Source organism: Nelumbo lutea, chromosome 2 (assembly GCF_056320005.1).
Source record: "Nelumbo lutea isolate HS-2025 chromosome 2, American lotus-T2T, whole genome shotgun sequence".
In the NCBI taxonomy this organism is placed as follows: Eukaryota; Viridiplantae; Streptophyta; class Magnoliopsida; order Proteales; family Nelumbonaceae; genus Nelumbo; species Nelumbo lutea.
In genome coordinates, this window is record NC_142685.1 from 104382057 (window position 1) to 104396382 (window position 14326).

Here is a 14326-nt window from a genome sequence, read left to right on the forward strand (position 1 = left end):
AAACTGAACCAGAATTGTCGATTAACCAAATCCAACAATTTCAGATTTCTATTGATCTTTTAATCACTAAGGGTTCATTTGCCTTTTAGGCATAATTGAAATTAGAATTGAAATCACCCATGTAATCAAAGTTGGAATCACTTATTCTTGACACCTGTTTGGTTCAATTAGGAATCAAAATAGAATAGGATTCTTATTGTTGTTGTTTGGTTCATTTGGAGTTGGAATTGGAATTGAATGAAAATTTTCAATTTTGTATTATTATTTTATTGTTATTTTTATTAATATTTTATGAATATATAATTATTATTTTATTAGTATTTAATAATTAATATCTTATTATTTATCATTAATTGATGAATATTTTATTAATATATCATTATATTATTACTATTATTTGAATAATATATTTATTATTATTTTCTTATTAGTTAATTAATATGTTACTATTCTTATTTTTTCTAAATTAATTTATTATTATTTAATAAATACCTTTTCTGTTTATTATTATTAATTTAATCATATTTTATTATTTTATTAATATTAGGGTTTGGGGGTTTCTTGTTATAAGGAAAAAATCTCGTATCTTAGGTTGCTTTTTTAGCCCCAAACTTTTCTAGGTGGAGGGGTGACCACTAGTCCTGTCAATGATGATAACCAAAAATTCGAGTTCCAATCCGATATTCAATACGATCATTTTAATCATGTATTTTTGTAATCCGATCGAATTGGGATGTTATAATTTATATCTGATTAATAACTGGATTGGATTCGGATTTGGCCCATTCAACCTTATTAAAATTTGAATTATGGTATATTATAATATTTATTAATTTTATATATAGGAGAGGGGAGTTAGAAAGCTGAAACAGGGGAAATCCATCCATTTCTCAAAATCATGGAGTGGGCTTTGAGGATGAGAACATTACGGGCCTGACTTATTGTTATGCTGCTGCTTCATCAGTTTCATCATCATCGTCATGAATCAATGGCGTGTTTGGAGCAGGAGAAGATGGCTCCTTTAGCTTTCAAGGCTTCTATTCCATGGACTGATCATGATGATATTTCTTCCGGCCGTCTCCCATCTTGGGTTGAGGACGATGATAATGATGATTGTTGTTCCTGGGAGAGAGTTCAATGTAATCTCACCACTGGCCGAATCATCCAACTCTCTCTCAATTATACGTCATTATATGATGATGATGCACATATACCAATTTGGCTTCTAAATGCCAGCTTGTTTCTTCCCTTTCAAGAGCTTCAACATCTTGACTTATCTTACAACGGGTTTGGAGGTTTGGCAGACAATGAAGGTATTGCTAATTAATTAAGAAAACTGCAATTTGTTTTATAGTCGTCTTTCAGTTAATATATATGCATGGGAAAGGTAATTAAACCATTCCTGATTTTAATGTGTTAATAAATTGAGGGTAGAAAGGTAATTAAAGCATATTATGTCATCTTTAATTTCGGAGATCAAGGGAGCTAGATAGTCTATCAAAGGTTGCCGCGCGTTGATTTGGAACTTTATTTGGGTGATATTCACGTTACACATTATATATGGTTTAGGCATGTTGTTTAATTTTTTTTTTCTAATATTTTGGCAAGGTATAATAGAGTATAGGCTTAGAATTGTAAGTTGTAATAAAAAACAATGCTGAGGACACACTTAGAATTGTAAGGTATAATAGAGTATATTGAATTCAGATGATTAATGATGATTATACTCTCAACTTTCATTAATGATTAATGATGTGCAGAACTTGCCGGTCTGAGAACTTGCAAATGTTGGATTTGAGTTGGAATGGATTCAATGGCAGTGTTGAAGCAATTACCAGTGAAGGTATGTTAATTGTAGATTCATTAATATATAATTGCTTGGAGATAGTACAGTCTTATTCAACAACAAATTTCTAAATTAATACTTTTCATTTTTTTTTGCTTTATAGAGTTGGATACTTTGAGAAACAACAAATTTCTCGAGAACATGGGGGGAATGATTTCTCTCAAGTTCTTATCAATTGCTTCAGCTATTGGACTCAATGGCACTCAACTACCACATAAAGGTAAGTTAATTATTGGCAAATCAAAAATCTTTTGATCTATTTTGTGTCATTTCTTATGCTCTTTCTAAATAATACATGATTAGTTATATACAGAATCATTATTTAATTTACATATATATGCTTTGAATCACCATGCAGGGTTGTGCAAACTAAGGAACCTTCAGGAGTTGAATCTTAGTGGCAACGATTTCGTGGGTAGTCTCAACCATTGTTTAGGAAACCTCACATCCCTTCGTGCATTGGATCTTTCTTACAATCAATTTGAAGGAAGCTTTGACACATCATTCATTGCTGGACTCACTTCTCTTGAATACCTTTCTCTTTCACATAATCGCTTCCAAGGTTCATTTTCATTTCATTCATTTGCTAACCTTTCCAAACTTGACTCATTTGAATGTGAAGATAACGGGCTAATAGTTGAGGCCGACGACTATTCAACCTGGGTTCCATCCTTCCAATTGAAGTACCTTGCCTTATCAGGCTTCACATTCAAAAATGGTGTTTTTCCGTGTTTCCTCTTCTACCAGCATGAGTTGAGAGTAGTTCAACTCTCTAGCAACAATTTAAGGGGGGAATTTCCCATTTGGTTGCTAGAAAACAATACCAAACTAGGCGGCTTATATCTAATGAATAACTCCTTTACAGGTCCTCTTGTTTTTCCTCCTCATCCTTGTGTAAATTTTTCTGTTTTGATCCTTTCTAACAATAACTTCTCTGGTTCAATCCCAACAAATATCGGTGTAATCTTTCCAAATTTGAAAACCTTAAAGTTATCACAAAATTGTTTTGAAGGAAAAATTCCTCCATCAATCGGTAAAATGAAATCGTTAGGGATTCTAGATCTTTCCAATAATAATTTATCAGGTCAAATTTCAGAGCACTTGATCATGGGATGCTCTAGCTTAGAGTTTCTTAAGTTATCGTACAATAATTTGTATGGAAAAGTACTTCCTACAATTACAAACCTAACTAGCTTGGTGTTGTTATACCTGGATCACAATCTCTTTGGCAGAATGAATACAAAACTTACAGGCTGAAAGCTGCCATCTTTCACGAGGCTCTTCTGAGTTGTTTGTCTCCAACTAATGGGGTACCAAGTGCTGTATGGGATTTAACAAGGCAGGGATACCAAGTGTTGTATGGGATTTAACAAGGCAGGGATACTAATGAAGGGATGAGAATCCATCATATGGATGCCCAAATCTTGCGGAATAGGGTGGGCGAATTTCAAAAATTTTCTCTCCCTTCAACTGGGAATCATATTCCCTATTTTAGAAAAATCATATTTTTCAATGATCAATCTTGAACCATAAACTGGACCAGATTTGAAACGAAACAGTAGGAGAGGGATATACCTGATACGGAGAAATAATATCTCTCAATGGAGGTGTTCACGCCCAAAGAAGATCACCAAAGACTGCTCCCACTGAAGATGACACAGTGGATGGAGGAGCATAATCAGCAGGATCCGTCCCACGAACCGAATTCTTCAACAAGAATCCAATGGAGGCAGTGAGCACAACTTCCTCTCAGCCTTTCACCAAAGACTGATGTCAGGATCCAATCTTGACCGCTCCTATAATGTTGGAGAACGAAATGGCAGTATGGCGGCGGCAAGAAGGGATCACAGGGAGAAGGCGCAGTCACACTGTGTATTCTTCTCTCTGTAATTTGAGATCTGATATCTCTGGAATTTCATGGATGGTTTGGATGGTTCGCCCCCTCCTGCTTTTATAGGCTTAAAGAGATCAGCTCATGATCCAATCAGGAGTTTCCAAATTCAGATCATTATCTGAATCAGGACTCTCTTTAAGTGATAAGGATAAGACCCTTATCTTATCTGCAGATTAGATCAGCCTTCTCCTGATCTTATCACGAGGTTTCCAGATCTGAATTCAGATGTGGACTCTCTGAGTGGAAAGGGTAGGACTCTATCCTATCTGCTGATTTAATCCCAGATCCGCCCCATCTATTTAACTAATCAAATTAGGCCAGTTCGAAATGGGCTTTAGGCCCCATAAGTTTATGTGCTCAAAACTGTCTCCAAACTGCTGCCCAGTTGGGCTTCTTGGTATGGCATGGGACCCAAGCATTGATCTACACATCTCAATGATATGACTTTTGTCATCAAGAAGCTTTGCAAATTGTCTATTTGCCATTTTCTGATAAAAAAGCAAACATCAGTCCACAACCTAATTTGATTCATGTTCATTACATAGATATGACTTTTAATCTATGTTCCATTCCCATTTATTCATCTCTGAGATTTCCCTCCCATCTCAATGACGGAGACTACGAGTTGTCTCTGGAAATGTGGGAAATCACATAGGGTGCACGGAGCCAACTGTTACAGCTGCATAACCCCACCACCTTTCTTTGAAGGATCATATCCACTCATCATATGAGCTTTCCCTTTGGCCTCTGTTAGACAAGGTTCAAAGCCATTTTCAGGTAAACCTTTCTGTCTAGTGAGTACTTACCCTTCATATTCGTGAACGCCAAGGTACAGTGAGAGAGTTCCCATTTTCTGGTGAAGCCCTCCCACATCGGTCTATGACACCCCTATCATCTTATGAAACACTCAGACAAGCCCAATAGTAAATGGATAGCCCATTTTCTGGTGTGTTTCCTCATTACTGAATGACCCATCCTCATGCTAATGATGGAAGGCCTTTAGAGAGTTCGTCATATGAATCTCCCTATCACATGCACTCATATTAGCTGGAGGGAACACTAATTACGCCCTAGTTTGATCTAGGTCAAACCAAAGTGGCTTCCACTGACTTTCATAAAGCCAGATTTCGGTGGGCCCAAATTGGCTAGGGTTCCGCACATATCCTCTCTAGGAGGTGTGTGACCCACCACTAAGGGAGGTCATCCAATGACCAAAAGGGACACCATGGCAATGATGTGCATTCAGCCATGGTGTGCGCAAGAGCCACTATCGAAACTGCATGGATCAAATTTTTATGGTCCATGCTTGAAGCACACCACACATCCATACATCACATGCAAGGATAAATTGATCCAATCAATTAAATATCTATAAATCCCATTTGAAGCCCATTTTTAATCCATAATATTAACCATTAATATTATCTAGGTATATGGGTTGAATTAGGGTTGACCAGTTCGGCCCATATAGATTTATCCGCAAAGTGGGCTTTTAGCAGTTTTAACAACTTAAAACTGGGCCTTTACAGGTTGGGCCAAATTAAACATTTAATTAATTATCAATCCTTAGGCCCATTAGTGGGAAAAATAGGGTTTACATTCAGCCTTGATCGAACCCTAGATTCGGTCCAACCAGTTTGGACCAATCTGGTTCGAATGGGTCTAGGGTTTGATCTTTAATTAAAGATTTAATTCAAGAATTAATCTAAAATTAAATACTGATAAAAGATCAAACAAGAATCAGTCAGGTAGGGCTATTCGCACATTCCATTTTGCAAAATAGAGGTTAGATCCCAGTTTGCAGTTTCTCAAACTACAAATCGTATATAGCGATTTTCCCATTTGCGAAATCTCCTTCCTACGCTGCCAGCTTTGATCCAAAATAAAATAAATAGAAATCCTAATTTTCTATTAATATTACATCAGATTGAATCCTATACATTCAGTCTAGAAAATAAAAAAAAATTATTTACAAACCAGAATGAATGAATAGAAACTGCAAATCGCAGGTTCACTACGACAATCAAGATTTTGATCTCTAGTTGTATGAATAGTCCATAAATCAAGAAAATATTAAAGAACAATTCTAAATAAATTCTAGATTTATAAAAATTAATTTCAGATCATTCGCCCATCAATTGGGAACAAATTTCCCAGAAAAACTTTAAAATGCGCAAATCGGGTAGAACACCTTCTGCTTATTTGCGCAGGTTTATATCTGGTTTATTTGGTTCAAGACATGAACCATGGCTCTGATACCACTGAAGGGATGAGAGATCCATCACATGGATGCCCAAATCTTGCGGAATAGGGTGGGCGAATTTCAAAAATTTTCTCTCCCTTCAACTAGGAATCATATTCCCTATTTTAGAAAAATCATATTTTTCAAGGATCAATCTTGAACCATAAACTAGACCAGATTTGAAATGAAACAGTAGGAAAGGGATATACCTAATACAGAGAAATAGTATCTCTCAATGGAGGTGTTCACGCCCAAAGAAGATCACCAAAGATTGTTCCCACTAAAGATGACTTAGTGGATGGAGGAGCAGAATCAGTAGGGTTCGTCCCACGAACTGAATTCTTTAGCAAGAATCAAATGGAGGCAGTGTACACAACTTCCTATCAGCCTTTCACCAAAGACTGATGTCAAGATCCAATCTTGACCACTCCTATAATGTTGGAGAACGAAATGGCAGTATGGCGGCGGCAGGAAGGGATCACAGGGAAAAGGCGCAGTTACACTGTGTATTCTTCTCTCTATAATTTGAGATCTGGTATCTCTGGAATTTCTGGGATGGTTTGGATGGTTCACCCCTTCTTGCTTTTATAGGCTTAAAGAGATCAGCTTCTGATCCTATCAGGAGTTTCCTAATTCAGATCATTATCTGAATTTGGACTCTCTTTAAGTGATAAGGATAAGACCCTTATCTTATCTGCATATTAGATCAGCCTTCTCCTAATCTTATCAGGAGGTTTCCAGATCTGAATTCAGATGTGGACTCTCTGAGTGGAAAGGGTAGGACTCTATCATATATGCTAATTTAATCCCAGATCCACCCCATCTATTTAACTAATCAAATTAGACCAGTTCGAAATGGGCTTTAGGCCCAATAAGTCTATGTGCTCAAAACTGTTTCCAAACTATTGCCCAATTGGGCTTCTTTGTATGGCTTGGGACACAAGCATTGATCTACACATCAGCCACATGGATTCGGCCCAGCCTTTGTTACAAGGCCTAGCCGAATACATTGTTGTGGACAGTGCACCCCCTGAAACCCATCACATGGGCTTCTATTGGGCCCAACACTTACATTAAGTGGTCCTTGGGCCTAGACACCATATAAAACCCATGGGCTATAGGCAGATGCAAGATTAGCCCATCAAGGATTACCCTCAGTGGCCTTACACTTAACCTATCAGCCCATAATGATCAAACACTGCCCGACAAGAGAGGACATCTCCCTCGGCTGCAAGGAACAGTGTTGCACACTCTTTTTATATGGATCCTGGGAATTAAAACCTTTTGCAAACATTTTAGAAACCGTAATATATATACTTTTATATCTCATATAAAATATATTTTGCAAATCAAATCTCAACGATTGAAATTGGCCACCGACAGTCTGTGTTTCCATCAGAGAGAATGCATCCCCGATCATTACCTTTGCTCGACAAAGGGGCTAATCCTGTCACTATGATCACCCACTCAGATGAATTCTTAGACTGTCCCAACATACCCAGGTTTTGACCCCTGCTAAGGATCTCACAGATTGGTACATCAAAGACAGCCCAATCTGACACCTAGTGCAGTATCATAATCGAGTCTAGGGGTCAGGTGTAACTTTCCAGTTTTGCCCATTAATCTCCAAAGTCCAGGGAAATATTGGAAATCTGGTCCAGTTCAAAGATTTAATTAATCCTACACTGCATGTGCCTTGGGTCTCACCCTGGCAGCTGAGACAGGCCACCAAACCGACTTGGTGGCACATCAGTTTCAGCCTTATCAAGATAGGTCTCCCAGACTGACCCACCGGCTGTGAACATTCTAAACTAACACGAGTCTCATTAAGTGTCCAGTTTAAGGGTATAACACAGAAACACACCACAAGAACATTAATCAAATATGCACTTTATTTATTTACAATAAAAGTCAAAAGTACATCATTCTGATTGAAGGTAAGGGCATACAAAGACTGTCTAACAACTAAGTGTTGTCTGGGATTTCATGGGGCCTTATGCACAGATTTTAAATTCCTTGTATATTTTATATGTCAATTGGATATTGTATTTAAGTAATTTTTTGGATATTATAATAATTAATAATTTAAATATTTTTTTTATTTTTATTTGCATTTTTTTGTTTAAATTGATTTTTATGTATTATCTACCATGAGATTTGTATTAAACAGGTACCAAAAAAATGTTGAAATCAAAATTGATATAAAGAATAAAAAATAAAAAAAGCAAAGGCAACTGTCATACAACTGCTGCCTTAGATATAAAAAGACCTAAGGCGGCAACCTAAGGGGAGCTATGCCGGCGGTCCAGACCGCAACCTAAACATGGAAGAAACATTTTAACTGACCTAAGGCGGTGGTCTAAGGGGATCTAAGCCAGCGGTCCATACTTCCACCTAAACATGGAGGAAACATTTTAACCGACCTAAAGCGGCAGTCTAAGGGGATCTAAGCCGTTGGTCCAAACCGCCACTTAAAAATGGAAGAAACATTTTAACTGACCTAATGTCACGGGGTTAATTGTTGAGGCCTTGTGTGGCACTCGAATAGGGCGAGTAAGCCTAAGCAACAAAGCAAACACACACAAAAAGGCAACAAGATGGCACACGAATTAACAAAAGGCTATTTGTATTGCATTAATAGATGGCATTCACAAGCACACAATTTAGTGCCGAGGGGATCTTGTGCTTAACATTTACACGCTACTGATTCACTCGACTACCTACCTCCCCTCAAAGAGTACGTTAAGCTTTTGGGGGAGTGCAAAAGAAAACATCAAAAGAGTGAAAAATCATGCTAAATAATTACAATAACACCATTGGCGGTCCCCCCTTACAAGATACATACATAGCCCACCCATGACACCCATGATGACACCATGAAGGCACGTTGTAGGCACTCTGATGGCACGACGGTAGGTGCTTGACGGCGCGGTGAAGGAGTCACTTGTAACACTAAGGCGGCGGCCTAAGGGGATCTAAGCCGGTGGTCCAGACCACCAGCTTTATTAACTCAAACCCAGTGGTTCTGATATACCACCGCTTTAGAAATGATTGAACCATGTTTGCGAAATTTGACATCCCTTTGACTATTGGATTTTCCTTTTAATCAATACCAAGGAAGCATTGATACATCGTTCATTACTAGTCTCACCTAAGGGTGTCAATGGACCTGTTTTGGATTGGATCTCATCTAGTCCAAAATCAATTTGGATGGATTGGACTAACCAATAAGACATATTGGATTGTACCAATCTGGTCCAAAATATTTATTAGATTGGATTGGACATAGTCCATCCGTAACAAATTTATTTTGGATTGGATTGGATTAAGCCAATATTTGGCCCACTGATATAAGATAAGAATATATATGTCAATGGACCGGGTTTGGGTTGAAACCAATCTAAATCAAAATGAATTTGAACAGATTGAACGGTCCAGACATTGAATTGGGCTGATCCAAATTGATCCAAAACATTCATTGAATTGGATTGGACCCGGTCCATTTATAATAGACTCACATTGGATTGGATCGGACTGGCCAGTCCCTTGACACCCCTAATCTCACTTCACTTGAGTACTTCTCTTTCCTATAATCGTTTCCAAGGTTCATTTTCATTTAGTTCATTAGCTAACATTTCCAAACTCGAGGTGTTTCATTCTGTAGACAACAACCTAGTTGTAGAAACCAACTCTTCAAATTGGATTCCAAGTTTCCAATTGAAATCTCTCATTTTATCAAGTTTAACATTCATAAATGGTTCCATAACAAGCTTCTTCTACCATCAACATGGCTTGCGAATAGTTCAATCTTTGACAACGAGAACTTGAAGGGGAAGTTTCCCATTGATTGTTAGAGAATAATTCCAAATTAGAAAGTTTAGATCGAATGAAAACAATGCGCTTGGGTTCTGGTGGCCCCAGCTGGAGCGAGAACTAAGAAGATAGAAGACCTAGTTCTAAGAAAAGAGAGAACTGAGAATGAGAAGAAAGAAGATGGAAATGGTGCTGGCTGGAGAGAGAGAGAGAGAGAGAGAGAGAGATCACCGCCGAAGAGAGAGATGACTACTTCTGGTGGTGTTGGCCACCGGTTACTTTTTAAATTTACAAAAAACATCAACAAATAACACATAATATTTATAACCATTATTTGACTCAATTGGGGCTAGTCCCCATACATCTGAATAAATAAGTTTCAAAGGATTATTGTAAGACGACGACGAACTAGGGAGGGGAAGACGATGACTTTTTCCTAACTAACAAGCATGACAAATTGAAATATCAAACGAACCATGATAAGGAAGACCGAACTAAGACAACACTTGTCGAACTGCTTCAATTGAAGCATGCCCAAGTCAATGATGCCAACCTAGAACTGATGCTTTCTCGCCAATAAATGCAGTACTGCCGGAAGATGGAGGAATGGATGCTGAAATGGGAAATTGATAGAGTCCACCTTTACTGGGCCCTCGGAGTAGAACTCTCCCCATATGATCCTTCAAGAGAAAATACGAAGGATGAAATTCAAAGACAACATTGTTAACTTTGGTAAATTTGCTAACAGAAATTTGGTTCTTTGTAATAGAGGGAACATGATAAATATCCTTAAGATAAAATTTGTTTTCATCATGAGAAATAATAGAACCAATATTTTTAATTTCCAAACCTACGCCATTACCAACTTTCACCTGGTCAGACCCGCCATAGTCTAATCGAATCTGCAGATTGTTTAGATCGAATGTGATGTGGTGTATGGCTCCAGAGTCTGGATACTTGGCTGGATCAAACTGTGATGAAGAACCAATGTGAAAAGTAGCAGTTGGATCTGGTGTGGGATTCTGAGTAGGTTGTCAATTTGAACCAAGATAGCAGATTTCAAACCTACGTCTACACTTCCAAACACCATGACCAGAGATGTTGCATAATTGAGAGATAATATTGCTACATCCACGACCTCTTCTGGAACCATCATTTTGGTTCCCATGGCCGTCTCTACCTCTGCTGTGATGTGAACTATTGCACGACTGCTAGGAGTGTTGTGAGTTACTTTTATTGTTTGAAGCAAAATTGGCAGAAGCTCCACCATCAGACTTAGTAAAATGATTTTCTTTGAGCCAAGACTCATGATTGAGTAATTTGCCAACAACATCAGCAATTCTTATTCTATCAAAATCAGGTTTATTAGCAATAGCAGAGATCCAAGTCCACTCAAAATACACATAACAAGATCTTGTCGAGAGAGATATTCAGAAACAGCAGAAAGGTTGTTAGCAATACCTTTGTCCTTCTGTGTATATTCAGAAATAGAAAGAGTACCTTTCTTGATGCTTTGGATTTGTGTCTTTAATTGCAAGACTTTGAAACTTGAGTGGGAAACAAATGTGTATTAAGAAAACTGCAATTTATTTTATATATATGCATGGGAAAGAGAAACTGCAATTTGTTTTATAGTCGTCTTTCGGTTCATCTACTTTAAATATATATATATATATGCATGGGAAAGGTAATTAAACCATTCCGGATTTTAATGTGTTATAAATCGAGGGAAGAAAGGTAATTAAACCATGACTGTCAACACAAGCCTATAAGTAATATCCAGCCGTTGAGCTCGAGATGGATGGATGCATTTATTCTTATTGCAGGTTTGGAACCGTTGGGTAGATTAAAGAGGCTGGAGGTTCTCGACTTGAGTTGGAATGCTTTCAACAGCAGCATCCTGCCGTCTTTGGGTGCCCTCAAATCCCTAAAGAATCTGTTTTTCAGTCAGAACTATTTGGAAGGGAACTTTCGTGCTGAAGGTATATTCAAATGTTGGATGTATTTATTCTGGAGAACTTGCAAATGTTGGATTTGAGTGAGAATAGATTCAATGGCAGTGTTCAAGCAATCCAAGGTACGTACAAAAGCCCTTGTACAAAGTCAGTGTGAAAAAAGAAAAAGGAAAAACACTCCCAAACGCAGCTTTCATGTAAAGTGGAACATGCCATAAATGCCACAATTTATATTCATTTTATTTAGAGATGGGCCCCATCACACCTTACTCCTGCCGAAGGTATATTAAGATTAATGCATATGTTACCTTAAATAATATCGACCATAAAATTCATAAACTTGGGTTCTCTGTCTATTCTATTGATATATAATATTTTTTCCTTATTTTCTCCCAACATTGATTAATAATTTGTACAACTAGCTGGTTGCAAGTGTTGGATTCGCGTTACGTAATTATTAGATATATTTGTAGATCTAGCTGGTTGTATCTCCGTGAAAATCCTGGATCAATTACCAGTGAAGGTATGGTAATTGTAGATTCATTAATATATAATTGCTTGGAGATAATACAATCTTATGCAATTTGGATTTACATTAATATTTTTCATTTTTTTGCTTTATAAAATTGGATACTTTGAGAAATTTGGAGCTATTAGATTTATCTTATTCTACTCTACGCTCAAGAACAAATTTCTCGAGAACATGGGGGGAATGATTTCTCTCAAGTTCTTAGATATGTCTTTCGCTCAAGGACTCAATGGCACTCAACTACCACATAAGGGTAACTTAATTATTGGCAAACCAAAAATCTTTTGATCTATTTTTAATTGATTCGATCAAATCTCACAATTGCATTATGCATCATTAATTAATTTCAAGTTCAGACAATCTGTTCCAACCATTTTATTATTCTTATTACTTGTGGATTGTAACTGTACTTCTTTCAGTAGGTGGACCGTATCAAGGAAGCAGATACGGTATATTAATTATGATTTACAATAGAAATTTAGGTCTTTATTGCGAAAGTTAATATTGTATTGTATAGTCTTTTAGTTTTATACTTATAGAAGTTAGAATTTTGGTGGTAGAGCCTTACAAATTATAATGCTGCATGTGCAATTTTAGTAATTAAGGAAATACCAATCAAATAACTTAAGGATTATATTTTAGCACTGCTCTTTACCTAAGGAGGATGCACCCAAGGCCAATTTCTTCTTACATATATATGCTTTGAATTACCATGCAGGGTTGTGCAAACTAAGGAACCTCTAGGAGTTGGATCTTCGACGCAACGATTTCATTGGTAGTCTCAACCATTGTTTAGGAAACCTCACATCCCTTCGTGCATTGAATCTTTCTTATAATCAGTTTGAAGGAAGCTTTGACACATCATTCATTGCTGGACTCACTTCTCTTGAATAACTTTCTCTTTCACATAATCGCTTCCAATGTTCATTTTCATTTCATTCCTTCGCTAACCTTTCCAAACTTGACTCATTTGAATGCGAAGATAACAGGATAATAGTTGAGGCCGACGACTATCCAACCTGGGTTCCATCCTTCCAATTGAAGTCTCTTGCCTTATTAGGCTTCACATTCAAAAATTGTGCATTTCTGAGTTTCCTCTATTGCCAGCATGAGTTGAGAGTAGTTCAACTCTCTAGCAACAATTTAAGGGGGGAATTTCCCATTTGGTTGCTAGAAAACAATACCAAACTAGGCGGCTTAAATCTAATGAATAACTCCTTTATAGGCCCTCTTGTTCTTCCTCCTCATCCTTGTGTAAATTTGTCTATTTTGATCATTTCTAACAATAACTTCTCTGGTTCAATCCCAACAAATATTGGTGTCATCTTTCCAAATTTGGGAATTTTAAAGCTATCACAAAATTGTTTTGAAGGAAAAATTCCTCCATCAATCGGTAAAATGAAATCGTTATGGATTCTAGATCTTTCCAATAATAATTTATCAGGTCAAATTCCAGAGCACTTGATCAGGGATGTTCCAGCTTAGCGTTTCTTAAGTTATCGTGCAATAATTTGTATGGAAAAGTACTTCCTACAATTACAAACCTAACTAGCTTGAAGTTATACCACTCACCCACCAAGCATTTGGACACCTTCCGATCGCCCATTGGCCCGACGGCCTAGGCTGATGGTGGGAAACAGTGGTTCTAAAAAAGTACCATTTCCCATCATCGACCTTCCTTGAAGATTCCCCTATATTAGTAGATGGCCAATGGTGGCAACCAAAATCTATTACATGATTTGAGCTATGATATCTAATTCCTCTCTCTCTTTTTTCTGAAAAAAAAAATTCTTTTAGATGGTCGAGGAGTTGTAACCCCGTTTATTGGGTCACTTCATCTAAACATTGAATAAATGCTTGATTTTCTTTTTGCAACAGGAAAGCTTAAATAGAAATTTGCAGGGATCATACGTGCACCTTTAATTTACAACTTATTTTATAAAAAGAAAAAACAATTTACAAGCAAAAAACAAAAGACTCAGTCGTGGGCATCTAAATCATGTATCATGTATCGAGAGTTTTGCATAAAGGGTGTTTAGATCACTGA

General features: G+C 37.2%; 1 protein-coding gene across 1 annotated transcript; it reads left to right on the forward strand.

Moving 5' to 3' along the window:
- Positions 1 to 988: 988 nt before the first annotated feature.
- LOC148872477 (receptor-like protein 14) lies at positions 989 to 13764 on the forward strand. The gene is made up of 7 exons (XM_088970130.1): positions 989 to 1313; positions 1435 to 1438; positions 1761 to 1843; positions 1950 to 2066; positions 2205 to 3074; positions 11622 to 11777; positions 13505 to 13764. Exons 1-7 carry the CDS (start codon positions 989 to 991, stop codon positions 13762 to 13764), a joined length of 1815 nt encoding a protein of 604 aa, XP_088826256.1.
- The last annotated feature ends 562 nt before the right edge of the window (positions 13765 to 14326 follow it).